The sequence below is a fragment of the Saccopteryx leptura genome, chromosome 5 (assembly GCF_036850995.1).
Source record: "Saccopteryx leptura isolate mSacLep1 chromosome 5, mSacLep1_pri_phased_curated, whole genome shotgun sequence".
NCBI classification, from domain to species: domain Eukaryota; kingdom Metazoa; phylum Chordata; class Mammalia; order Chiroptera; family Emballonuridae; genus Saccopteryx; species Saccopteryx leptura.
In genome coordinates this window covers 71,939,508-71,965,670 of record NC_089507.1, presented here as the reverse complement: position 1 = coordinate 71,965,670, position 26,163 = coordinate 71,939,508, and the positions used below count along the sequence as shown (strand labels likewise).

The window sequence follows — 26,163 nt, the reverse complement described above, 5'->3', positions numbered from 1 at the left end:
TACTGGGGAAGTTACTTAACATTCCTGAGCATCACTTCCCTCATTTGTAAAAACACAGTTTAGACAAATGCAATTACCTTGCAGAATTTTTGTGAGAATGTCTTGATAAAAGAGAAGCTATAAGTGACAGAGCATACTTAAAAAATTAAATGCTTTATTATTTAGACAGTGTTAGGTTCATAGCAAAACTGAGAGAAAGATATAGAAGTTTCCTATGTAACCCTTGCCCTCACAGATGCATAACCTCCCACATTATCAACATCTTTCACCAGAGTGGTACATGTGTTACAATTAATGAACCTACATTAACGCATCATTGTCATCCAGAGTCTATAATTTAGAGTTCATTCTTGATGTTGTATATTATATAGGTTTGAACAATTATATAATACCATGCATCCATTATTATAATATCATGCAGAGTAGTTTCATTGCCCTAAAAATCCTCTGTGCTCTATTTATCCCCTCCCCTGAGCCCCTGGCAACCAATAATCTTTTTATTGTCTCCACAGTTTTGCCTTTTCTAAAATGCAATATATATAAAGTCATATAGTATATAGCCTGTTTAAAATGGCTTGTTTCGCTTAGTAATACGCATTTAAGTTTCCTCCATGTCTTTGCATGGCTTATCAGTTCATTTCTTTCTAGCACTGAATAATATTGTTATCTGCATGTACCACAGTTTAACAATTCTCCTACTGAAAGACATCTTGGTGGCTTCCAAGTTTGGGCAATTATAGATAAAGCTGCTATAAACATCCATGTGCAGGTTTTTGTGTGGACATAAATTTTTAGTCCCTTTTGCTAAATACCAAGGAGCATCACTGCTGGTCATATAGTTAGAATATACTTAGTTTTGTAATGAGCCTACAAACTCACCTTCAAAGGGACTGTTTCATTTTATGTTCCCACTAGCAATGTAGAATTCCTGTTGCTTCACATCCTCACCAACAGTTAGTGTTGATTCTGGCCAGTCTAGTAAGTGTGTACTGGTAGCTCATTGCTCTTTTAATTTGCATTTTACTAATGAAATATGATATAGAGAATCTTTTTAGATACTTACTAGCCATCTGTTATATTCTTTAATGAAGTGTCCAGGTCTTTTTCTCATTTTTTTAAATTGGGTTTTTTGGTTTTTATTGTTGAGTTTTAAGAGTTTTTTGCATATTTTGGATAGCGTGTCCTTTTCAGATGTATCTTTCTCAAATATTTTTATATAGCCTGTAGTTTGTTTTCTCATTTTTTTGACATTGTCCTTCTGAGGTAAACATTTTAATGAAGTCCAGTTAATAGATTCTTTCATCAATTGTGACTTTGGAGTTGTATCTAAAAAGTCATTGCCATACCCAAGGTCATGGAGGTTTTATCCTATGTGATATTCTAGGACTTTTATAGTTTTGCATCTTATACTTAGGGCTATATCTTTTGAATTGTTGGTTTCTTTCCTTTTTTGTGTGAAAGGTGTAAAGTCTGTGTCTAGATTCCTTTTTATTTTGTTCTGGGGTTTTTTTGCACATCGATTTCCACTTGTTCCAGCACCATTTATTGAAAAAAAATTTTTCGATAAAAAAATCTTTGCTCCTTTGTCAAAAATAAGTTGACTATAGTTTTGTGGTTCTCTATTCTGTTGACCTATTTGTTTATTCTTCTGCCCAATACCACACTCTAACTTTAAAGTATAAGTCTTTTTTTTTTTTGTATTTTTCTGAAGTTGGAAACAGGGAGGCAGTCAGACAGACTCCTGCATGCGCCCGACTGGGATCCACCTGGCATGCCCACTAGGGGGCGATGCTCTGCCTATCTGGGGCATTGCTCTGTTGCAACCAGAGCCATTCTAGCACCCAAGGCAGAGGCCATAGAGCCATCCTCAGCACCCTGGCCAACTTTGCTCCAATGAAGCTTAGGCTGCGGGAGGGGAAGAGAGAGAGAGAGAGGAAGGAGAGAGGGAGGGGTGGAGAAGCAGATGGGCACTTCTTCTGTGTGCCCTGGCCAGGAATTGAACCCGGGACTCCTGCACGCCAGGCCGACGCTCTACCACTGAGCCAACCGGCCAGGGCAGTATAAGTCTTTAAGTCAGATAATGTCAATCCTCTAAGTTTGTTCTTCTACTTCAACGTTGTATTGGCTCTTCTGGGCCTTTTGCCTCTTCATATAAACTTTAGAATCTGTCAATATCCACAAAATAACTTGTTGGGATTTTGATTGAGACCGAACTGAACTATAGATCAAGTTGGGAAGACGTGACATCTTGACAATGTTGAGTCTTCCTGTTGATGGCCACAGAATAGCTCTATAGATTTATTTAGTTCTTTGATTTTGTTCATCAGAGCTTATACAGAGCTTTTCCAATTTAGACCCAAAAATTTCACTTTTTTTAGTTTAATATAAATTGAATTGTGTTTTTAATTTCAAAATTTTTTGTTCATTGCTAGTATATAGGAAAGTAATTGACTTTCTTTTTTAAATAATCAATTATTAGTTCTAGGAGGTTTTTTTATACCCAGAAAACTATTTATTTATTAAATTTTTAATACAATCTGTACATTTTAAATTTTATTTTCTTGTCTTATTGCATTAGCTTGGACTTCCAGTATGATGGTAAAAAGGATTGGTGAGAAGGGATAACCTTGCCTTGTTCCTGGTCTTAGTAGGAAAGCTAGTTTCTCATCATGAAATACAGTGTTAAATGTCAGCTTTTAAAAATATATTTATCAAGCTGAGGAAGTTACCGTCTATTTTTAGTTTACTCGGACTTTTTATCATAAATGTTTTCATATTCATCATGAATTTTGAATTTTTTTCACATACTTTTTTTGCATCTATTGATATGATCATGTGATTTGTCTTTTACGCTTATAGATGTGATAGGTTACTTTGATTTTCAAATGTTGAACCAGCCTTGTATATCTGGGATTAATTCCATTATATCATGGTGTTTCTTTTTAGGCATTATGGACTTAATTCACTAATATTTTGTTGAAAATTTTTGTAAATCATACTTTTATATATAAGAGCCATGGTTATTATCATATAATAATTATTTAGTCAACATATTTTATATTTTCATCCTTAATTACAAAACCTATTTTCAATAACTACCTTAAAAATTGGAAGTAGCTAAAGGAAACTTTCTAATTTCACTGTGGCTGAATAAGTTTGGCACATTGTTTTTATAAACCTCATGAGAAAGGTCATTTTTCTTATAGTTTTATACCTTTGGAAACTATCTTTTGACTAATTGAAGAACTACCATAAAATCAGTGTTATTTTTATGATTATTTTTCTCCTTTAGTGATATACAGAAGTTTTCAATCAATGTTCTTTAATTTAATAGACAAAGATATGCTCAATCAAATGGCTGAGAAATTATAAATTGAGAGTCAAATTTAATATCAGATGGTCCTCTTTATATAATGACAAGTATTGTAACAGTAAAGGAAGAAAATAATCTTTAAAAGGTCATCTAATGCCACATGCTTACTAAGCAGTAGTGCTGTGAATATGGATTGATGTCAAGCTCTCACAATATGCTTCATCTGCACTGAGTTGAGAAAGTCAATAGAATATGGACAACAGCATAGTTGACATGTAACTACCAGGCAATACTTCAACCATTTTTACTCTGCAGTTTTGTGAAGTCATGAAGAAGACAATGGGAATCATGTAGGCCACTGTATTTTAGGGAAACTATTAGTTTTAGTGTCCCTTTAGCTTTTTAAATTTTATTTATTTATTTATCTATCTATCTATCTATCTATTTATTTATTTATTATTTAGAGAGAGGGACAGACAGGAAGAGAGAGATGAGAAACATCAACTCATAGTTGTGACACTTTAGCTGTTCACTGATTGTTTTCTAATATGTGTCTTGATTGGGGGCTCCAGCCGAGTCACTGATCTTGGGCTCAAGCCAGCAACTATGGGGTATTGTCTATGATCCCACGCTCAAGCTGGTGATCCTATGCTCAAGTTGGTGAGCCTGTGCTCAAGCCAGATGAGCCCACACTCAACCCCATGACCCTGAGGGGTTTTTCGAACCTGGCTCCTCAGCATTCCTGTCTGATGCTCAATACATTATGCCACCATCTGATCAGACTGTCCCTTCAGTTTTTATATCTCTCTAATTACATAGCTACTTGACACCTATTTTGCAGGGTGTGTGTGTGTATGTATTTTTTTCTTAGAGAGAGAGACAGAGGTGGGGGCAGACAGACAGGATGGGAGATAAATGAGAAGCATCAGCTCATAATTGTGGCACTTTTAGTTGTTCATTGATTGCTTTCTCATATGTGCCTTGACTGGGTGGCTCCAGCTGAACCAGTGACCCCTTGCTCAAGCCAGAGACCTTTGGACTCAACCCAGTGACCATAGGGCCATATCTATGATCCCATGCTTAAGCCAGCAAACCTGCGCTCAAGTTGGTGAGCCTGGATGAGCCAGAGCTCAAGCTGGTAATGAACCTGGGTCCTCAGCATCCCTGTCCACACCACCTCTTGATCATGCAGCAATATTTTTTAATTATAGTTACTCATCAATTAAAGTTTAGTCATTAATTAGAAACTAATAAATAGTTGACAGCAGGCCTGACCTGTGATGGCACAGTGGATAAAGCATGACCTGGAATGCTGAGGTCACCAGTTCAAAATCCTGCAATTGCCTGGTCAAGGCACATATGGGAGATGATACTCCCCCCCTTCTCTCTCTCTCCTCACTAAAATAAATAAACTTAAAACAAAGTAATTGGCAGCAAACAACAGGTAATTTAATGGTAAAAAGCAATCTTATCAAGACTCATTGATCTTTGATTCAGGAAACATTCCATGATCTAGTCAAAGGCCAAATTCTCAGGTACTACTAAGGAAGAGCGAGAAGACTACAGACCAGCTGTTAAACATTTCTTTCTTCTAATCATTTAGTCATTTTTTTAAAAAAATATGGATTGTAAGGGGTAACAGGTGGGTAGTGATAAAAAATATTCTCTCAAATACAGGCTGTTTTTAACATATTTCCAGGATGCACCGACTGAGTCACCACAGTTAACTAAATAACAGCAGCTTCTAACAACATAGTTCACATTTCTGTTACCACAGCACCTAAAGTGTGAATGATTGCATAAAGTACAGACTACTCTTGGCTCTTCAGCCACAGATCACTATATAAATGAAAGAAACCCATTATGATACATGACCCAATCACATTGCTTCTCTCAAAGTTTGTTGATGACTGGTCACTGCCATCTGTTCTTCATATAGACAGCAAAGCCCCTGGTTGCATTGCTGCTCCCAGTGAAAAATCCATGTGATATTTTATAAAAGTGTGTAATTTTTGCAAATTGACCCAAAATAATCAAAGTGCAGCAAAGAAATAAAGTGAAAAATGCTGGAAGTGAGATTTGATTCAAACATAAATTTATTTATGGATGAAATAGCAGAATGTGGGAATATTGAAATAGCTACAGTTCAAGAGATTCTAGATGTGCAGCCAAAGAAACATAGTGAAGGTGACAGTATCAACATACACATAAAAGTGGTTGTAATGAGTAATGTGAAGATGCCCCAGAGGGAGGGGCGCCACAAAAACACCTCACTTTAAAGATCAGCCAGAGCCTGGCCTGCAGTAGTGCTGTGGGTAAGCAGTCGACCTAGAGTGCTGATGTCACTGGTTAGTGGCCATGGATTTGCCTGGTCAAGGCACATATGACAAGTGGTTAGTGAATAGCTAAAGAGAGAGAACTGTGAGTTGATGCTTCTTGCTCCCCCACCCCTCTTTCTCCTCTCTCTGTAAAATCAATAAATGTAAAAATAAAAAAGCTTTATTTAAAAAAAATAAAATATATAAGAACAGAGAGGTATCATGACATTAAAAGTGCAAAGGAAAACATTTTAAAAACTGATAGAAATTTACAAATTTTATAAGACTTAGAAAAGATGTTTGCTCCACCTAGGAAGTTATACAATGAGATTAAGAGGACTGTTAACTCAGTTTTTTACAAAGAAATTATTTGTAAATATTTGTTTGATAAGCATATATTGGTTTTACGAACTTTCCATTCCCTTGTATATTTATAAATGACTAGGAGAGTTTTTAATGTTTTGACAAAAAATGTTTAAGGTCATGGAACAATGGCAATTTTTACCACTCATTAATTGTAATTTTCATCATTCATTATTGAGATCATGTTCCATAACTTCAACTTAGCTGATACACTCATTTTATAATTCCATGGTACTCTTCAGAGTGAGCATTGCCTGAAAAATACACACACACACACACACACACACACACACACACACGTAATGCTATCCTGTAATGCTATCCTGTATTGCACATATTTAATATCTACATAATTTCATTTACATGAATTTATTATTTGTTGATTATTTTATTTGTCTTAAACTGAAAATCCCTTTACAAATGTTATATGCAAAGAATATCGTTTTATTTACAAGTATTCACTATGTTCTAAACACTATTTTAAGACATTTATATTAATTCCTTTGATCTTCATGTTAATCAAATGATGTATATTTGATTAGTATGTGGTGAAGTGAAGATTTAAATCCAGAAAATCTGAATCCAGAGCTTATGTTCTTATACTAAACTATAGTTGATGTTTTCAAAAATGTTTATAAGAGTTTATTAGAGCCAAAATTGATGACATATGCTGGGGAGCAAGATCTCAAATGCTCTTTTGTGTTTTATTTTTATTGGAGGTCTTGTCTTAACTATACACAAATTGAAAGTTCTTAAATATATTTAAATAATTTATTAAATGTGGTCGCTTCTCTTGACTTTTTTGTAAAATGTAAATTTAAATATGCATGAAATTTTACTTAATGCTATATTTACATAGTTTTATAAATATATCATACTTGATAAACATTTTCAATATGATCCTGTAGATTTATTTAGGTCAGGGGTCTTCAAACTTTTTATAAAAACCGCCCACTTTTGCAGTGCTGGTCAACCAAACAGCGCTGGGATTGGCCCACCATGAAAGCTGGACCACCCACTAGTGGGCGGTAGGGACCAGGTTGACCAGCACTGCAAAAGTGGGCGGTTTTTATAAAAAGTAGGTCATCTCACTGATGATCATATTATTGAAATCATAGATATGTACTTCTAATTTTAAGTAGATTTGAAACTAAAAACTGCATCAGACCAGTGTTTCTTAGATTTGATCTCTGAATTACCTGCATTAGATCATGAGGGTTATTAAAAATGCAAATATCTGTATCTGACATTTACTGAATATTTGAGGCTCTCATTCAATACCCATCATTTTTACCTCACTTCTATCCAGTTAATTTTGCTGCCCTTTCCAGTTTAAGAACCAGTAGTGGGACACAAGAGGGTAAAAAGTCAACATGTGTACTAAAGATGTAATTGGCGAGAATCTCCCGTTAGCTTTAACTTCCTTCTCCTTGTAATAATAGCTGGATTTCCTTGGTTTAGGATTTTTGGCCCTAAGGATATCCTTGTATATGAGCTTCTACAGATTGAATTTTTTGTTTTGATTAGTTGTGATTAAAATGAGCTATTAGCAGTAAGTCCAGTTTGAGACTTATGTTTTGAATTTGTTTGTTTTTATAGGCTCCAAAACCAAGGAAGGAGTGGTCCATGGTGTGACAACAGGTAAGCTCCGTGGACTTATACCCAGGGATGATGTAGTAAATGCCTAGGAAGCTGCGTAGCTCCAGCACTGATCATTCAGAATAGAATTGTAACAACCACCGTGCCTGGAGAGGAGCACTCCATGAAAACAGCCGCTCTGTTGAATCCTAATTAAATAGTTTTAAATAGATAAATATTATAAGTTAATGAAACAATATATTTAACTGTTAAGAATGATGACTCTGAATTGACCGGCTATGTTTAATTTATAAAGAGGATAGAATGTGACTATTACTTAAGTAGGCCAGGAGTTTTCTGCCTACAACCCCCCTCCCCCGCAATTCTCCTAGTTAGATAATATCATGATAAATACCAGAAAATTCTATTTTAAACCTTGTCTCTTTGATCTCAGAATATTATTTCCATTGTCAGCTTAATATACCCCAGTATAGGAAAATATGAGCATTTAATTTGGATTTTTTGAATGACGCCTTTGAAGCTGCTTTAACTGCAATATATAAATTATGATATAATCTTACCCATTTTTTTTCCCTCATGGATGTATGTTGTAAAGAATTTCTTGCCCTGTCTAAATAGCTCTGTTGGTTTCCAAGACACAAAGGTTGTGGGTTCGATCATTGGTAAGGGCACATACAGGATAATAGATATATCTGTCTGTCTGTCTCCTTCCTTTCTCTCTAAAATCAATAAATTTTTAAAAAGAACTTCTTATTGGAGATTTTCTGAAGGCTTTGATTCTTATAAACAGAAATTTACATGATAATGAATACACTTTTTTTTTTTGATAGAGAGAAAGAGAGAGACAGGGACTGACAGGCAGGAAGACAGAGAGATAAGAAGCCTTAACTTGTGGTTGCAGCACTTTCAGTTGTTCATCGGTTGCTTTCTCATATGTGCCTTAACCGGGGGGCTCCAGCTGAGCCAGTGACCCCTTGCTCAAGCCAGTGACCTTGGACTCAAGTCAGTGACCATGGGGTCACGTCTGTGATCCAATGCTCAAGCTGGTGAGCCTGCGCTCAAGCTGGCAACCACAGGGTTTTGAACCTGGGGCCTCAGCATCCCAGGTTGATGCTCGATTCACACTGTACTACTGCCTACTCAGGCTACACTTATTTTTAACATGTTCTACAATAATTTAAAGTGTCTTGCTAAATTGCTTTATAATATACATTTCTTTATTTTACTCAAAATTTCCATTTGTATACCAATTCAGAACTAGATCTTAATTTTATAATTTTGTTCAATATCCAAGTTTAGGTTTATTATATCTGTCCTAAAAGTTGGTGCTGTATTTCCCTCCTGGAATTCTAATAAGTTAAAGTCAAACATAAATATAATTATTGACATTAATAATTACAGAAAATTCTTGTTAATGTATTCAAAATATTTTATTAGTATCTACTCTGAAGTAAAAAAAGAATAAAAAACAGGATCTCAGATTTTAATGAACTCACAATACACTGATGGAGGTAACTAGACATACTGGGAAATGAACAATTGTGGCTCATTGTTAAGAATTCAGTAGTAGAGATGTATTTAAATTTTCATAGGATTACAGGAGTAGAAACAGAGATACTTGGTGACGGAAAAGTTTCTTACGAAGTTTGAGATTTGAGGTGGGTTTTAACACCAGCTTGAATTTGCTGAGTCCACAGAGGGCTCTCTGAGAGGGGTGAAGACTTCTGGCCAGATGGAGCTGTAGAAAACAAAACAAGAAGGACTGACACATTTGGAGGAAAACATAAGTGACTTCAAATATTATATTGTCAATTGGTTGGGAGGAAAGTATCCTTTTTGATCCTGATTAGAAGGTCTTTTCCCTTAATAAAAACATTTATTAGATACAAAATGTACCAATTTGAGTGCATTTCTTTTTCTTTAGTTTTTTACCATGTGCTTGAAATATGAATAAAGGGATAAATAGAGTCAAGGTTAATGGATAAATCCACTAGATAAATCAAGTCCTACAGAAATCTTAAAATGTATCTATTATTGTTACATGCATACTCTTGTCAGTTAGTAATGTAATTAATTTACTTATTCTTACAATGATAAAACCTAATGAAAATATAATAAAGTACAAAGTGAATTTTATGGTGCAATTTATATGCATTAAAATAGATTAAAATTTATACATAGATAAGTAATTATCTATGTATTGTAGAAACAAATTTTCACGGCTGGCAAAAAGAAATTATGGGTCCATAAAATGATCAAAATTTACTTTTGTTTTTTGTGATATTATAAGGAGAAAGTGTTCATTGTCAAGCTAAATTTTCTACTCATGTTCTTGAGAAAACAGATGACAATCTGAAGCACAAATTTTACTATTTTTAGTGGATAAACATTCTAGAAATGTTTAAAATCATAAAATTCCCAGGACTGCTTTTCACTGGCATTTAAATTGTTCTCTGCATTGTGAATAGTCATTACTCCTTAGGAGTCATCAGCCATGTTCCAGAAATGGTAAAGGCAAGTATTAAGCACTTGCTGTGCGATCTTCCTGGTTTTAGACTGTAGGGTCACTTTGTCTCTCTCGGGCTTTGCCTAGAACCAGGAGGAAGCCTTTTTATCTTTATAGAACAAACACCTTAACTTCCATGACCTGCATGGTCTATTCGAAACCCAATAGCTTTGTCCCCACTGCTTAATGATTGGCTTCTCCCAAATGGTGACATGAAGTCTGTACAATAATCATATATAACTAGCACATAACACTTAACAGCTGACATGGTATAACTGTTGGGTTCCTTATTTGGAGAGGATGTATACAAGCAGAGAGCATGACAAGAAAGTATGTCTCTATTTGATTAGAAAATAGCCTGACAAAAAAACTATCACTCCAAACCCCAAATTCCTGAAACATGGGGAAAAAGCAGACAGAAAATGAGTTGGTGGGGAAAAAAAATGGGGGAAAGCAAACATTGCATAAATAGACATGAGAGAGGCAAGACCTAGGTTTTATCAGCATAAATGTTAGAAGGCTTAGAAGAAGAGGGGTTGTTTTATTTCTATATTGACTTTGGAATTATTAAAAGAGCAGATTCTTTTGCTTTTTGTCACTCTTATACAACTCTTTGTTTAAGCAAAACAAACTTTTTATTTGCACTTTATTTGGTAATTGCATGGAGATAACATGGAAAGATTAAATTAGCAATTATATCAGATAGTGTCCTGGGGAATTTTTTTTTCTTTTTTATTGTTTTTATTGGGGTGACACCAGTAACCTGATACACAGATACCAGTTGTACAATTCTGCAACACATCATCTGTACGCTAGAGGATTTTTGATATGTTTAAACCTCTGCTTCTGAATCCAATCCTAAACCATTGATAATGTTTTCTAATTTTTTAACTTATTTTTAAGAATTTACTGAAGAATCATATTTTATTTTGTTCCATGAAAAGAAATTTTAAGTGTGTTCCACAAACCTCTTCATTTTCATACTTCTGTCTGGTTCTTTTGTGCCCATTAAAATTATTGAAAATCAATCATATTATTAAAAATCCATCTGTTTCAAGTACCTGAATTTTTATGGAAGGATCAAAGGTCCCTCATAACTGTCCCTTAAATTACTCTTCTGTTTATTTCTGATAACAACATGTATGAGTATGGATATGTCCTGTGACTCAGAGGGTATGGTGAAAACTAACCTCTTGAGGGAGATAAAGGAATTGGCATTGAAATTGAAATAAAGAAATTTCATGCTGAGTCTGATACAACTGTAATTTCACCTGTTAGCATAGCTTTCTGCAAACTTTCCTTAGTAACATGTAAACCAAATTCAGATTGCTTTTATGGCTCTAAATTTGTGATCATTAAACTTAAACTACCTTTTAGTGATTAAAACAAAATATCTTAGCAAAGATTCATGCTCATTTAGAAATCTCTATAGCTTTTATTTCTTCTGCCTCCTCGGTTATCTGGGGTATGTGTAAATACAGGCCTTTAGAACATGACAGCTAGTGGAAGTAAAGTTAATTTAAGATGCTATCATTCCATCATCTCTTAATCTGTTGTTGTTCTTGATTTATCCCAGTGGCTGAGAAGACCAAAGAGCAAGTGACAAATGTTGGAGAGGCAGTGGTGACAGGGGTGACAGCAGTTGCACAGAAGACAGTGGAGGGAGCAGGGAACATTGCAGCTGCTACTGGCTTTGGCAAAAAGGACCAGTTGGGCAAGGTATGGCGGCAAACATTTTATTTTATACTTGTAAGCTTGTGAGCTCACAGTGCATTTCCATGCAAGGCTCTAGATAGGAATATGAAGCTTACTTGGGGAGTGCTGACTGACCCTCCCAATTAAAAAGTACTGCTTGTATATGGGTATTCTGTTTTGAGGTATTAGCCCAGCTAGATGCTATGAAATTGTACAATAATCTTGATTGTTTCATTTTCTGGAAGAAAGTTCATGAAATGAACAATGTATTAAATGCCAAAGGAAGAGTGACATTTCAGAAAGAATGAGTGCATTCATGTTGGCTATGAATCTTGGAATTTCTCTTTATCTGAATATAATAAATCACTTTGTGCCTAATTTCTAAATTTTTCAAAATGAAGATCTTGTTCTCTCTATAATTTGTCATCTTCTATTAAATAACATGTTTAAATATCATGTAACAGTTTATTGCCAAATATATGTCTGTAGGAACTGAGGTACTTAAAATGCATTACAACAAGAAATCATGGTTTTGCAATGATTTTTAAATCCTCAGAAAAATTTTGACTTTGCATTTTTGATATATATGTGACTCTAGTATGATTATATAAATGATATTATAACTTTTAATCAAATAAGTAATAGGAAACGAGGTGTCAACTAGAAAATGAAATTTTATAAAATTTTATGATCACAGCAGCAAAACAATTTTTGCTTTTTCCTGGTCACATTGGCCTCCTTGCTATGCGTTGAGCAAATCAGGCATATCTTTGCCCTGGCTCCTCCTTCCATCTGAAAAACTCAACTCTTCCCTAAGATCCTATAACTGGCTAACTCCCTCATCTCAACTCTTGACCTCAATGAGATCTGCCTGGATCTGTTTACACTTGGCATCATTCTGCTCACCTATGGCATTCCTAATCTCCCTACTCTTTATTTTTTTCCTTTATGCCAAAGCATTATCACCTTAAAATAGTAAGTAAGTTATTTTTTCTGTATGTTGTTTATTTTATTTATCCCTTCTAAAATATAAGCACCATGAGGGTAGAATATATTTGTTCACCAATATTTCACAAGTGTCCAGAAACATATCGGATGTGTAGGAGATGAATAATGAATATTTATTAAATTGAGGAAAGGAAGGAAGGAGATAAGTGAATAAGCAGATTGACTTTCATTTCTATGTCTTTAATAAATAGAGGTAGTATAGCAACTGTGAATATTCAGCCATCCAAAAGTTATAATCAAAATGGTTTTAGAACAGATGTCCTGAAAACTATAAGAAAGTAGCTCTATTTCCTGGCAAAGTTCTCTGAGTTGTCTCCACCCATGTAATCCTATATAGCAGGCCTACCTTGATGGATCATGAAATCATTGATAATAAAATGACAGTAAAAAAACCTATATATATTTAGATTTTATCACATGGAGTGACATTGTCTAGGGCAGTTGATGCTAATTATAGAAACTCTGGACTGGATTTTTAGTGAAGTTCTTCAGCTACCACTTGAATGTATGGTTGACAATGGAAGCACTCTTTTTTTTTTTTTTTTTTTTTTTTTAATAATTTTATTTTTTTAATGGGGTGACATCAATAAATCAGGATACATATATTCAAAGATAACAAGTCCAGGTTATCTTGTCGTTCAATTATGTTGCATACCCACCACCCAAAGTCAGATTGTCCTCTGTCACCTTCTATCTTGTTTTCTTTGTGCCCCTCCCCACCCCCTTTCCCTCTCCCATTCCCCCCTCCCCCCCATAACCACCACACTCTTATCAATGTCTCTTAGTTTCACTATTATGTCCCACCTACATATGGAATAATACAGTTCCTGGTTTTTTCTGATTTACTTATTTCGCTTCGTATCATGTTATCAAGATCCCACCATTTTGCTGTAAATGTTCCGATGTCATCATTTCTTATGGCTGAGTAGTATTCCATAGTGTATATGTGCCACATCTTCTTCATCCAGTCATCTATTGATGGGCTTTTTGGTTGTTTCCATGTCCTGGCCACTGTGAACAATGCTGCAATGAACATGGGGCTGCATGTGTCTTTACGTATCAATGTTTCTGAGTTTTTGGGATATATACCCAGTAGAGGGATTGCTGGGTCATAAGGTAGTTCTATTTTCAGTTTTTTGAGGAACCACCATACTTTCTTCCATAATGGTTGTACTACTTTACATTCCCACCAATAGTTTATGAGGGTTCCTTTTTCTCCACAGCCTCTCCAACATTTGCTATTACCTGTCTTGCTAATGACAGCTAATCGAACAGGTGTGAGGTGGTATCTCATTGCCGTTTTGATTTGCATTTCTCTAATAGCTAAAGAAGATGAGCATCTTTTCATATATCTGTTGGCCATTTGTATTTCTTCCTGGGAGAAGTGTCTATTCATATCCTCTTCCCATTTTTTTATTGGATTGGTTGTTTGTTTGTTGTTGAGTTTTATGAGTTCTTTGTATCTTTTGGATATTAGGCCCTTATCTGAGCTGTTGTTTGAAAATATCATTTCCCATTTAGTTGGCTTTCTGTTTATTTTGTTATCAGTTTCTCTTGCTGAGCAAAAACTTCTTAGTCTGATGTAGTCCCATTCATTAATTTTTGCCTTCACTTCTCTTGCCTGTGGAGTCAAATTCATAAAATGCTCTTTAAAACCCAGGTCCATGAGTTGAGTACCTATGTCTTCTTCTATGTACTTAATTGTTTCAGGTCTTATGTTTAGATCTTTGATCCATTTTGAGTTAATTTTTGTACAGGGGGAGAGACTGTAGTCCAGTTTCATTCTTTTGCATGTGGCTTTCCAGTTTTCCCAGCACCATTCATTGAAGAGGCTTTCTTTTCTCCATTGTGTGTTGTTGGCCCCTTTATCAAAAATTATTTGACTATATATATGTGGTTTTATTTCTGGACTTTCTATTCTGTTCCATTGGTCTGAGTGTCTATTTTTCTGCCAATACCATGCTGTTTTGATTGTCGTGGCCCTATAATATAGTTTGAAGTCAGGTATTGTAATGCCCCCAGCTTCATTCTTTTTCTTTAGGATTGCTTTGGCTATTCGGGGTTTTTTATAGTTCCATATAAATCTGATGATTTTTGCTCTATTTCTTTAAAAAACGTCATTGGAAGTTTGATGGGAATTGCATTAAATTTGTATATTGCTTTGGGTAATATACCCATCTTGATTATATTTATTCTTCCTAGCCAAGAACAAGGTATATTCTTCCATCTCATTATATCTTTTTCGATTTCCCTTAACAATGGTTTATAGTTTTTATTATATAAGTCCTTTACGTTCTTTGTTATGTTTATTCCTAAGTATTTTATTTTTTTTTGTTGCAATTGTGAAGGGGATTATTCTTTTGAGTTCATTCTCAGTTGTTTCATTGTTGGCATATAGAAAGGCTATTGACTTCTGTATGTTAATTTTGTATCCTGCGACCTTACTGTATTGGCTTATTGTTTCTAGTAGTCTTTTTGTGGATTCTTTGGGGTTTTCGATGTATAGGATCATATCATCTGCAAAAAGTGATACCTTTACTTCCTCTTTTCCAATATGGATGCCTTTTATTTCTTTGTCTTGTCTGATTGCTCTGGCTAGAACCTCTAGTACCACATTAAATAAGAGTGGAGAGAGTGGACAACCCTGTCTTGTTCCTGATTTAAGGGGGAAAGCCTTCAGTTTAGTGCCATTTAATATGATGGTAGCTGATGGTTTATCATATATGGCCTTTATCATGTTGAGATATTTTCCTTCTATACCCATTTTGTTGAGAGTCTTAAACATAAAATTGTGTTGTATTTTATCGAAAGCCTTTTCTGTGTCTATTGATAAGATCATGTGGTTTTTGTTCTTTGTTTTGTTGATATGGTGTATTACGTTAACCGTTTTGCGTATGTTGAACCATCCTTGAGATTCTGGGATGAATCCCACTTGTTCATGATGTATAATTTTTTTAATATGTTGTTGTATTTGATTTGCTAGTATTTTGTTTAGTATTTTAGCATCTGTATTCATTAAAGATATTGGTCTGTAGTTTTCTTTTTTTGTGCCATCCTTGCGTGGTTTTGGTATGAGGGTTATGTTGGCCTCATAAAATGTGTTTGGAAGTATTGCTTCTTCTTCAATTTTTTGGAAGACTTTGAGTAGAATAGGAACCAAGTCTTCTTTGAATGTTTGATAAAATTCGCTGGTATAGCCGTCAGGGCCTGAACTTTTATTTTTGGGGAGGTTTTTAATGGTTTTTTCTATTTCTTCTCTACTGATAGGTCTGTTTAGGCTTTCTGCTTCTTCTTGGCTCAGTCTAGGAAGGTTGTATTGTTCTAGGAATTTATCCATTTCTTCTAGGTTGTTGAATTTAGTGACATAAAGTTTTTCATAGTATTCTACAATAATTCTTTGTATATCTATGGTGTCTGTGGTGATTTCTCCTCTTTCATTTTGGATTTTGTTTATATGAGTTCTTTCTCTTTTTTCCTTGGTAAGTCTTGCCAAGGGTTTGTCAATTTTGTTGATCTTTTCAAAGAACCAGCTCCTTGTTCTATTAATTTTTTCTATAGTTTTTCTGTTCACTAATTCATTTATTTCTGCTCTGATTTTTATTATCTCCTTTCTTCGGCTGGTTTTGGGTTGTCTTTGTTCTTCTTTTTCTAGTTCCTTAAGGTGGGAAGTTAAGTGGTTCACTTGGGCTCTCTCTTGTTTGTTCATATATGCCTGAAGTGATATGAACTTCCCTCTTATCACTGCTTTTGCTGCATCCCATAGATTCTGATAGGTCGTATTGTCATTTTCATTAGTCTGTATATTTCTTTTGATCTCTGCACTTATTTCTTCTTTGACCCATTTATTTTTTAAAAGTATGTTGTTTAGTTTCCACATTTTTGTGGGATTTTTTCCCTCTTTTTTGCAGTTGAATTCTAGTTTCAAGGCTTTATGATCAGAAAATATGCTTGGTACAACTTCGATTTTTATGAATTTGCTGATGTTGTTTTTGTGGCCCAACATATGGTCAATTCTTGAGAATGATCCATGTACACTAGAGAAAAATGTATACTCAGTCACTTTGGGATGAAATGTCCTGTAGATGTCTATCATATCCAGGTGCTCTAGTGTTTTGCTTAAAGCCACTATGTCTTTGTTGATTCTCTGTTTGGATGACCGATCTAGAGCCGTCAGCAGTATATTGAGGTCTCCAAGTATGATTGTGTTTTTTTCAGTTTTTGTTTTAAGATCAATAAGTAGCTGTCTTATATATTTTGGTGCTCCTTGGTTTGGTGCATATATATTAAGAATTGTTATGTCTTCTTGATTCAGTGTCCCCTTAGCCATTATGAAATGGCCAATTTTTGTCTCTGAGTACTTTTCCTGTTTTGTAGTCAGCATTATCCGATATGAGTATTGCTACACCTGATTTTTTTTTTTATGTTATTTGCTTGGAGTATTGTTTTCCAGCCTTTCACTTTGAATTTGTTTTTATCCTTGTTACTTAGATGAGTTTCCTGTAGGCAGCATACAGTTGGATTTTCTTTTTTAATCCATTCTGCTACTCTGTGCCTTTTTATTGGTGAGTTTAATCCGTTTACAATTAGTGTTATTATTGATACTTGTGAGTTCCCTATTGCCATTTTATATCTTGCTTTCTGTTAGTTTTGTGTCTTGTTTGATCCTTGTCTTTCATTTTTCTATCTTTTGTTTTTATTTGGTTGTATTCCATACATCTTTCCTCTGTTGCTATCTTTTTTTATCTCATGTGCTTCTGTGGTGGTTTTTTCAATGGTGGTTACCTTTGAGTAATGAAAAGGTTCCCTACCCTGTTCATTGTAGCGAACTATTTTGTGAGTACTTTTGCACTCCATCGTCCTTTGCTACTGTTCATCTCCATCTTCTCCCCCTCTTTCTTTTTGTTGTTGTCACAGTTTAAATTTGGTTTTATTGTGTTCTTCTTGGAGCTTTTACTTGTGGCTCTGTTTTTTTTTTTGTTCTTTGTATCTGATTGGAGAACCCCCTTTAGTAATTCCTGGAGTGGGGGTTTTCTGATGATAAATTCCCTCATCTTTTCTGTATCTGTGAATGTTTTTATTTCTCCTTCATATTGGAAGGATAGCTTTGATGGGTATAGTATTCATGGCTGAAAGTTCCTCTCTTTCAGGACTTTAAATATTGGGGTCCACTCTCTTCTAGCTTGTAGAGTTTCTGCTGAGAAATCTGATGATAATCTAATGGGCCTTCCTATATGTTGTATTCTTCTTTTCCCTGGCTGCCTTGAGAATTTTTTCTTTGCCATTGGTTTGTGTCAATTTCATTATGATATGCCTTGGAGTAGGTTTGTTGGGGTTAAGAAAACTCGGAGTTCTGTTTGCTTCTTGAACTTGAGGCTTTAGTTCTTTCCGCAGGCTTGGGAAGTTCTCATCTATTATTTGTTTGAGTATGTTCTCCATTCCATTTTCTCTCTCTTCTCCCTCTGATATACCTATTATTCTTATGTTATTCTTTTTGATGGAGTCAGATAATTCTTGTAGGGCTATCTTATTTTTTTTAATTTTTGAGTCTCTTTCTTCTTCTCTCTGTTGTGCCTCAAGTTGCTTGTCTTCTATTTCACTCATCTTCTCTTCTATCTGACCTGTTCTATTAGCTAAGGTTGTTACTTCGTTTTTCAGCTCGTGAATTGAGTTTTTCATCTCTGTTTGATTTGTTTTTATAGTTTCAATTTCCTTGGACATATATTCTTTGTGTTCATTGAGTTGTTTTCTGAGCTCCCTAAATTGCCTTTCTGTGTTTTCTTGTATATCTCAGAGGATTTTTAGGATTTCTATCTTGAATTCTCTGTCATTTAGCTCCAAGGTTTCCAATATATTAACTTTTTTCTCCATAGATTTTTCCTCATCTAGCTGTGTTACCTCTCTTTCTTTTGTATCCATGATATTCAATTTTCTCTTCCTTAATGGCATCTGAGGGTGATTTTGTTGATAGTATTAATGAGATTTAATAAAGAATAAAAAGTTAAAAAAAATAATAAAAAAATAAAAAATCGAAGTTTTTTTTTTAAAAAAATTAATAATGAAATAAAAATAAAATAAAATAAAAATTAAAAAAAAAAAGGAAATTATTCCCCCCCTCCTTTTTTCCTCTCCTCGCCTCTCCTCTCTTTCTTGAGAAAATCTTGTGGTAAACTGTGAATTATAACAAACAATGCCTGTGATGGAGGGCCTGAATTGGGGAAAAGTAATAAAGGGGCAAAAAAAAAAAAAAAAAAAAGAAAAAAAAAAAGAAAAAAGAAAAAAGAAAAAAAAAAGCGTATGGACCCACAAAAAGCAAATAAGGAAAAAATTTGGGTCAAGAATAAAATGATTTGCTTTTTGGTGTTGGTTGTCTAAGAGTTATGATGAGAGGAATAAGAGGAAAACGGAAAAATGGGGGGGAAAATTAAAAAATTACTATTGTATTTAGTGGAACAAGAACTAGATAAAATGGAGAGCCAGGGATGGGAGCACTGCTAATGAGTTAAAAAGGTGAAGTAAAAACCCCCCAAAATGCCACAAACATAAGTTTGAGTCCCAGATAAGATAATTTGTTTGTTATTGAGGTTTGAATGAGAGGAGATGTAAAGGAGAAAGGAAGAAACTAATATAGAGGGAGAAAAGAAAGAGAGAGAGAGAGAGAGAAAAAAAGAGGGAACCACTAAAAGAAGAAAAAAGAAAGGAGAGAGAGAGAGAGAGAGAGAGAGTTAAGGGTTTTGGAGTGCAACCCTCATAGAGAGAAAGGAAGAGAAGAGAAAAGATAATGGGAGATGTAACACTTATGGGTAGTGTAGTTCAAGGAGAGGAGAGAGTAAGACCGGCAGAGAGTTAATCGGCCAAATTGGAGGAGGAAAAAAAGTATCAAGAATGAAGATAAGAGAAACAAACAAACAAATATAATAAAATGGGATAGGTTATAAAGTCTGCAGATTATTCTTGATTTTGAGAGGTTATCTTCTTGCTTTTTCTTTTCTCTCCCTCTTCCTGGTCGGTGACTCTGTACCCTGGGTTCTGCCCCTTTGGCACGCTCAGGTGGAGGTTTGCAGTTGATAAGTCTCTATGGCAATGTCATGTATTGTGCTTTAGTCTCGTTGGCAGTCGAAGCTCATTAGCATTTATAGGCTCCGACAGTGAGAAAGTCCGTGTTCCTGGAGCCTTTCTCCTAGTCTTTCCTTCCTCAATTAGTAGCCTGATAATCCAGCTATGGGGTTGCTGCTGCCTCTGCCTGGATAGTAAGAGGCTCAAAGAGCTGGGAATTCCCCACTCTATTTCCACTCAGCACAGGGCTCTGGGTAAGGCTCAGTCAGTCAGAGCTGCTAGCATAGTCAGGCGGGGTTTCCGCCCACTCAAAGACCTCTGGCTCTGTCTGCCACTCTGTCCGGTAACACAGGCAGGCGCCCACTTCCGGGGCGCTTGGAGGAAACTCTCACTCACTGTCTTCGCGCGCAGACCAGGATATCCGGCCAGCAGTCTCACGCTCTGAGTGAAACCCCCAACCGCAGGGAAAAGTTTCAGCGTTGGAATTGAGTCTCGCTCCATCCCCGTGCGCGGCTTTTGCAAGGCGCTGGGGCGGCCCGAGATTCCGCTTTGGCCCACACAAAGGCCCCTGACTCTGCCCCTCTGTGTGATAACACGGGCGCGCACTGCCGAGGCACTCGGAGGAATCTCTCACTCCCTATCTGCGCGTGCAAACCAGGATATGAGGCCGGCCGTGTTTCCCTCTGAGTGAAACCCCCTCCAACACGGAAAATCTCCACCGTTGGAATTAGTTCTCACTCCCTCCCGTGCGTGGCTTTCCCAGGGCGCTGGGGCTGCCCAGAGACTCTGCCCTCAGCCCACAGAAAGGCCTCTGACCCTGCCTCTCCGTGGGGCAACACGGGCACCCACTCTCGGGGCCTAGGAAGAAATCTCTTGCCCACTAACTGCGCACTGACCAGGAGACCGGGTAAAATGGCCGCCCCGCTTGTCTTTCTTTCTTTGGGTTTGGCGCGAGTGTTAGCTTGTATTGCCTGGGTTGCCACAGGATCAGTTTTTCCTCGGCTTGGATCTCCGTGCCACAGCCTGGTTCGGCCGTTTGTGCCATGGCCTGGATCTATTCACCCCCTTTGCCCGCCTCAGTTTCTATATTCACAGTTACCAGAGAAAGCCGCCCTGTTTAGGTTAGTGAGGAAGGTGGAGCATTTCTTACTCCCTATTTCCTTCGGGGTTTGGTTATATATTTAGCCAATTTTTCACTCGACCATACCTTCGGGTGTATTGCGAAGCATCTGGAGGCTCCAAGTATAGGTTTTTCTGTTTCTGGTTGAAGATCTTGTTGAGTTTTGGGGGAGATTTATCGGTATCGCTTCCTACCCCGCCATTACTCTGACGTCATCTACATTTTTTTTGTACGTTAAATGGTAGCACTCTTTTGAGCAGAATATTCCTTATAAATGATCTTATTACTAGTGCTAATAATTATAGTAATTCCTATTTTCTACCTGAGATCTTAGTTACAATTGATAGCTTTATTACATTTCAAAAACTAGGGGAGATTTTATATATTAATACAGAGATACTTAACCTGTTTATGTCCCAGACCCTTTAGCCAATCTAATACATGCTGTGAACCCTCTTTCTTCCAAAAATGTATACTCACATACATACACCAAAAGGCTGGTTGGATCATGGAAGCTGTCAGCAGACAGAGCCCATGATTTAGACCAGGGTTTGGGAACCTATGGCTCGTGAGCCAGATGTGGCTCTTTTGATGGCTGCATCTGGCTCACAGACAAATCTTTAATAAACAAAACAATAACGTTAAAAATATAAAACATTCTCATGTATTATAATCCATTCATTTCCTACTGCTCATGTTCATGGTTGCGGGTGGCTGGAGCCAATCACAGCTGTCCTCTGGGACAACACCAAATTATTATTGGATAATGTGGAATGTACACAGGTCATTTTGAGGTCAGGAAGTAAAACTTCCCTCCTTTTAATCAAGTAGTCATCTAGCTAATTGCAGAAACCCTTTTTATGAAGAAGATGGCTAAAAGAAAAAAAGATGAGGAATATCGTACTTTTCAGCAGGAATGGACAGAAGAATTCGCCTTTGTGGAGAGAGCAGGTTCTGCAGTGTGTCTAATATGCAATGATAAAATTGCGTCAGTGAAACGGTCGAATATCAATATAAAGCAGCACTTTGACACATGCCATACTACATTTGCATCAAAACATCCAGCGGGGACAGCAGAAAGAAAGCATGTCAAGAGCTACTGTGCAGAGTGCAAGCTAGTCAGCAGCAACTCCATGTTTGGACCCAACAAGGTGACTGGAATTCAGCTAGCTTTGCTGGTGCTTTAGCAATTGTGAGAAATGGAAAGCCATTCACAGATGGGGAGTATGCCAAAACATTCATGCTTGATGATGCCAGTGAACTATTTGACGACTTTTTGGATAAAGACAAGATAATCAAACGAATAAAAGACATGCCTCTGTCAGCAAGAACTGTTCACGATCATACCATCATGATGGCAAATCAAATTGAGGCAACACAAGTGAAGGACATAAATGCAGCACCATTCTTTTCTCTCGCTTTGGATGAGTCAACAGACTAAGCCATTTATCCCAGTTCAGCATGATTGCAAGGTATGCTGTTGGTGACACACTACATGAGGAAATTCTTGCTGTTTTGCCTATGAAAGAGACAACAAGAAGGGAGGATTTATTCAAGTCTTTCACTGAGTTCGCTAAAGAAAAAAAATCTACTGATGGATAAACTTATTTCGGTGTCTACTGATGGTGCTCCATGCATGGTGGGGAAAAATAGAGGATCCGTAGTGCTTCTTTGTGAACATGAAAACAGACCCATCCTAAGTGTTCACTGCATCCTACATCAGGAGGTGTGTTGTACTCAGGTGTGTGGTGAGCAGCTTGGTGAGGTGATGTTGCTGGTCATTTGGGTGGTCAACTTTATTGTTGCCTGAGCTTTAAATGATCGCCAGTTTAAAACGCTGCTGGATGAAGTTGGGAATAATTATCCTGGTCTGCTTCTGCACAGCAATGTGCGTTGGTTGTCAAGAGGAAAGGTGCTCAGCCATTTCTCGGCTTGTCTGAGTGAAATCTGGACTTTTCTTGAAATGAAAAACATCGAGCATCCTGCATTAGCTAACACTGAGTGGCTCCTGAAGTTCTACTATCTCGTGGACATGACTGAACATCTGAACCAGCTCGATGTGAAAATGCAAGGCATTGGAAATAGTCTTATCCCTTCAACAAACAGTGTTTGCATTTGAAAACAAGCTGGAACTCTTCATCTCCGACATTGAAACAGGTCATTTACTACCCTTTGAACAACTGGGAGAGTTTAAAGATGCATGCACAGCAAGTGACCCTGTTCAACATCTTGATCTCCAGCAGCTAGCAGGCTTCACATCTAGTCTCCTGCAGTCATTCAAAGTGCGCTTTGGAGAATTTTGTGAGCGCACTCATCTTTTTAAGTTCATCATCCATCCATGTGCAGTTGACAACGCTGACCTGAGTTACATCCCCGGTGTCTCCATCAGAGATTTTGAGCTACAAGCTGCTGACCTGAAGGCCTAGAGATGTGGTTCACTGAATGAGGATTTGGAAAGACTTGCACAACAGCAAGCAGAGTTGGCGAGCAAACATAAGTGGGGAGAAATGAACAAACTTCAACCCATGGACCAGCTGATTGTCAAAACTTGGAACGCGCTTCCCATCACATACCACACACTGCAGCATGTGAGTATTGCTGTACTGACAATGTTTGGCTCTACGTATGCATGTGAGCAGTCTTTCTCACATCTAAAGAACGTTAAGACCAACCTACGATCACGTTTAACAAATGAAAGTCTCAATGCCTGCATGAAGCTTAACCTCACCCCGTATCAACAAGACTACAAAGCCATCAGCAAAACCATGCAGCACCAGAAGTCACATTAATGGTAAGAAGTACTTTATTCATCATTGGTTCGCAACAGCATTAACAATGTTATTAAAAAGAATTCAGAGACTTATTGTACTTTAAAAGTGTTGGTCTTACATAAAATGCACACATTTACTTGTATTTAGTTGTTAAACATATTGTATGGCTCTCATGGAATTACATTTTAAAATATGAGGCGTTCATGGCTCTCTCAGCCAAAAAGGTTCCCGACCCTTGATTTAGACCAATCCCCTATTATACAGGTAAGGAACGTGAAATCTACAGGGGAAGTGAGATGTCCCACATCACATAGCAACTCTTACAGACTGGGTACCAATAGTGCTTTTCCATTCATTATGTCACTGCCCCAACTTCCTAAAAAACTAGCTTCCTTTGGGTTTTTATTAACTGATTTATGACAAGCTGATTGAACTGGAGAAATTCTTTGCTTTAGCATATTCAGAAATTCATTCCTGCATTCAAAGCATATGGTGTAAATTGTAAATAAGGCATGAAAGTGCTCTATTTCTTACAAAATTGGGCTTGTGTTTCACCCTTCTAAAATGTTGCTATTTATTTTAATATTTTAAAAGCAGAAATTTAAATGTGACAAAATAAACCATTTGAAAATTTTTCTCTTATGGGTACTTAGGTTCTTACAAATTTCTAATATGAGAACAAAGCCATAAAACCTAGATATTGCAGCTTAATAGTAGGAAATAAAAACATGAACTGGGAGTCAAAATGGCTGATTTTTTTTCTTTTTTTTTTTAGACTTTATTTATTCATTTTAGAGAGAGGAGAAAGAGAGACAGAAATTAAGAAAGAGAGAGACAGAGAGAGAGAAGGGGGGAGGAGCAGGAAGCATCAACTCCCATATGTGCCTTGACCAGGCAAGCCCAGGGTTTCAAACTCGTGACCTCAGCATTCTAGGTCCACAGTTGATCCACTGCACCACCACGGGTCAGTCTAAAATGGCTGATTTTCATCCTTGCTCTGTCACTAACTAATTGGGTGACCTTTTTGCAGATCTCCTAAAACTCTTTCTCATCTAATGAGGAAACTGTAGTAGAACATTGAGTTAAAGCACAATTTAGCAATAAAGTTCTAAATTTTTATAGCTTATGGTAGATATTAATAAACTATTACTTCCATTGTGATCACATCTATGAGATACCAAAAAATCTAGGGAGTTTAAATAAACAAAATGGTTGAATTTGTTCATTGGACAGTTTGAAATACTTGAACTTTATCATTTAAATTCTGATCAAAATGATTCTGGTGAATGCAAATAAGCAATGTATTGTTGCTTTTCCATTTGTTACTGACCCTATTGAGAAATTCACTCTCATGAAAGAAATAATGCTTATTCTCTATGTGACAGAAACTTTGCTAGATATTGAGGTTAAAATAATGTGAAAATCATTCCTGTTTGTCTCTTTATTGAGTTGACAATCTAGTGATGAAGATCAATAATCATCATCATACAGTAAAGGTGTAATTATTAACTGTGATAAATGCTGTGGAGTACATAATGCTGAGAATATCTAAAATGCAGCTCATAGAGGGATAAGAGGGGCCATCACAAAGGCTTACCAGAGGAAGTAATGTTTGAGCTGAGATCTAAAAAAAGAAAAAAGACTGGCAATTAATAAGCAAGTAGGAATTGAAGGAAAACATTCCAGGCAAAAGCAAAAATATGAAGAAATCTCATGTGGCCTGAGGGAACCCTGGCAAATCAAAGATGGCTGTGGCTGGAGCCAGAGAAACAGGCTGGAGAAGTATGCTGTGGCCACGTCATGGTTGGCCATGTTGTGAGTGTTGGTCTTTATTCTAAGAACACAGAAACCTATTAAAGCTTTTTAAGCAAAAATGTCAGGTTATAGATTTGCATATTGAAAAGATATTTCTGCCTGAATGGAAGAAAACAGATTAAAGGGAACTCAGAATAGTAACCAGGGAACAATTAGTGGGTTGTGATGGAAAGGGGAGATGACTGCATATACCACCAAATACAGTAGTGGTGGAGGAATAGGAAAGAAATAGATTAATTCAAAGACTAGGTAGAGGGTAATATCAACAAGATTTGGTGATGTATTTCATGAGGTTGGGGGAAGACAGATGTGACAAATGGGGCTACTAAATGTTAATTTGTTAAGTGGATTCATGGTGGTGGTATTCTCTTGGTGGTCAGTGCCTCTCTTGAAGATCAGGAACACTGTAACAGGAGCTGCTGTGTTAGTAGTGTTCAGCTTTCACACCCTTATAGTATACAGTGGTACCTTGAGATACAAATTTAATTCATTCTGTAACCGAGCTCGTAAGTCGGTCAACTCGTATATCAAATTGCCGATACTGGACCCATGCGCCATTGCGCCAACTAGTGGCAGCTATACAAATCATGACTCGTATTTCA

The 26,163-nt window shown here is 36.5% G+C and overlaps 1 protein-coding gene across 5 annotated transcripts in view; it reads left to right on the top strand.

Annotated features, from left to right (window-relative positions):
* The window catches only part of SNCA (synuclein alpha), a 141,096-nt gene that overhangs the window by 5,274 nt on the left and 109,659 nt on the right, over positions 1-26,163 (top strand). For all 5 annotated transcript variants that reach the window (XM_066384724.1, XM_066384720.1, XM_066384723.1 and 2 more), the window contains exons 3-4: positions 7,594-7,635; positions 11,676-11,818. In XM_066384724.1, coding sequence (XP_066240821.1) covers positions 7,594-7,635; positions 11,676-11,818 — 185 coding nt within the window. The remainder of the gene's footprint in view (positions 1-7,593; positions 7,636-11,675; positions 11,819-26,163) is intronic.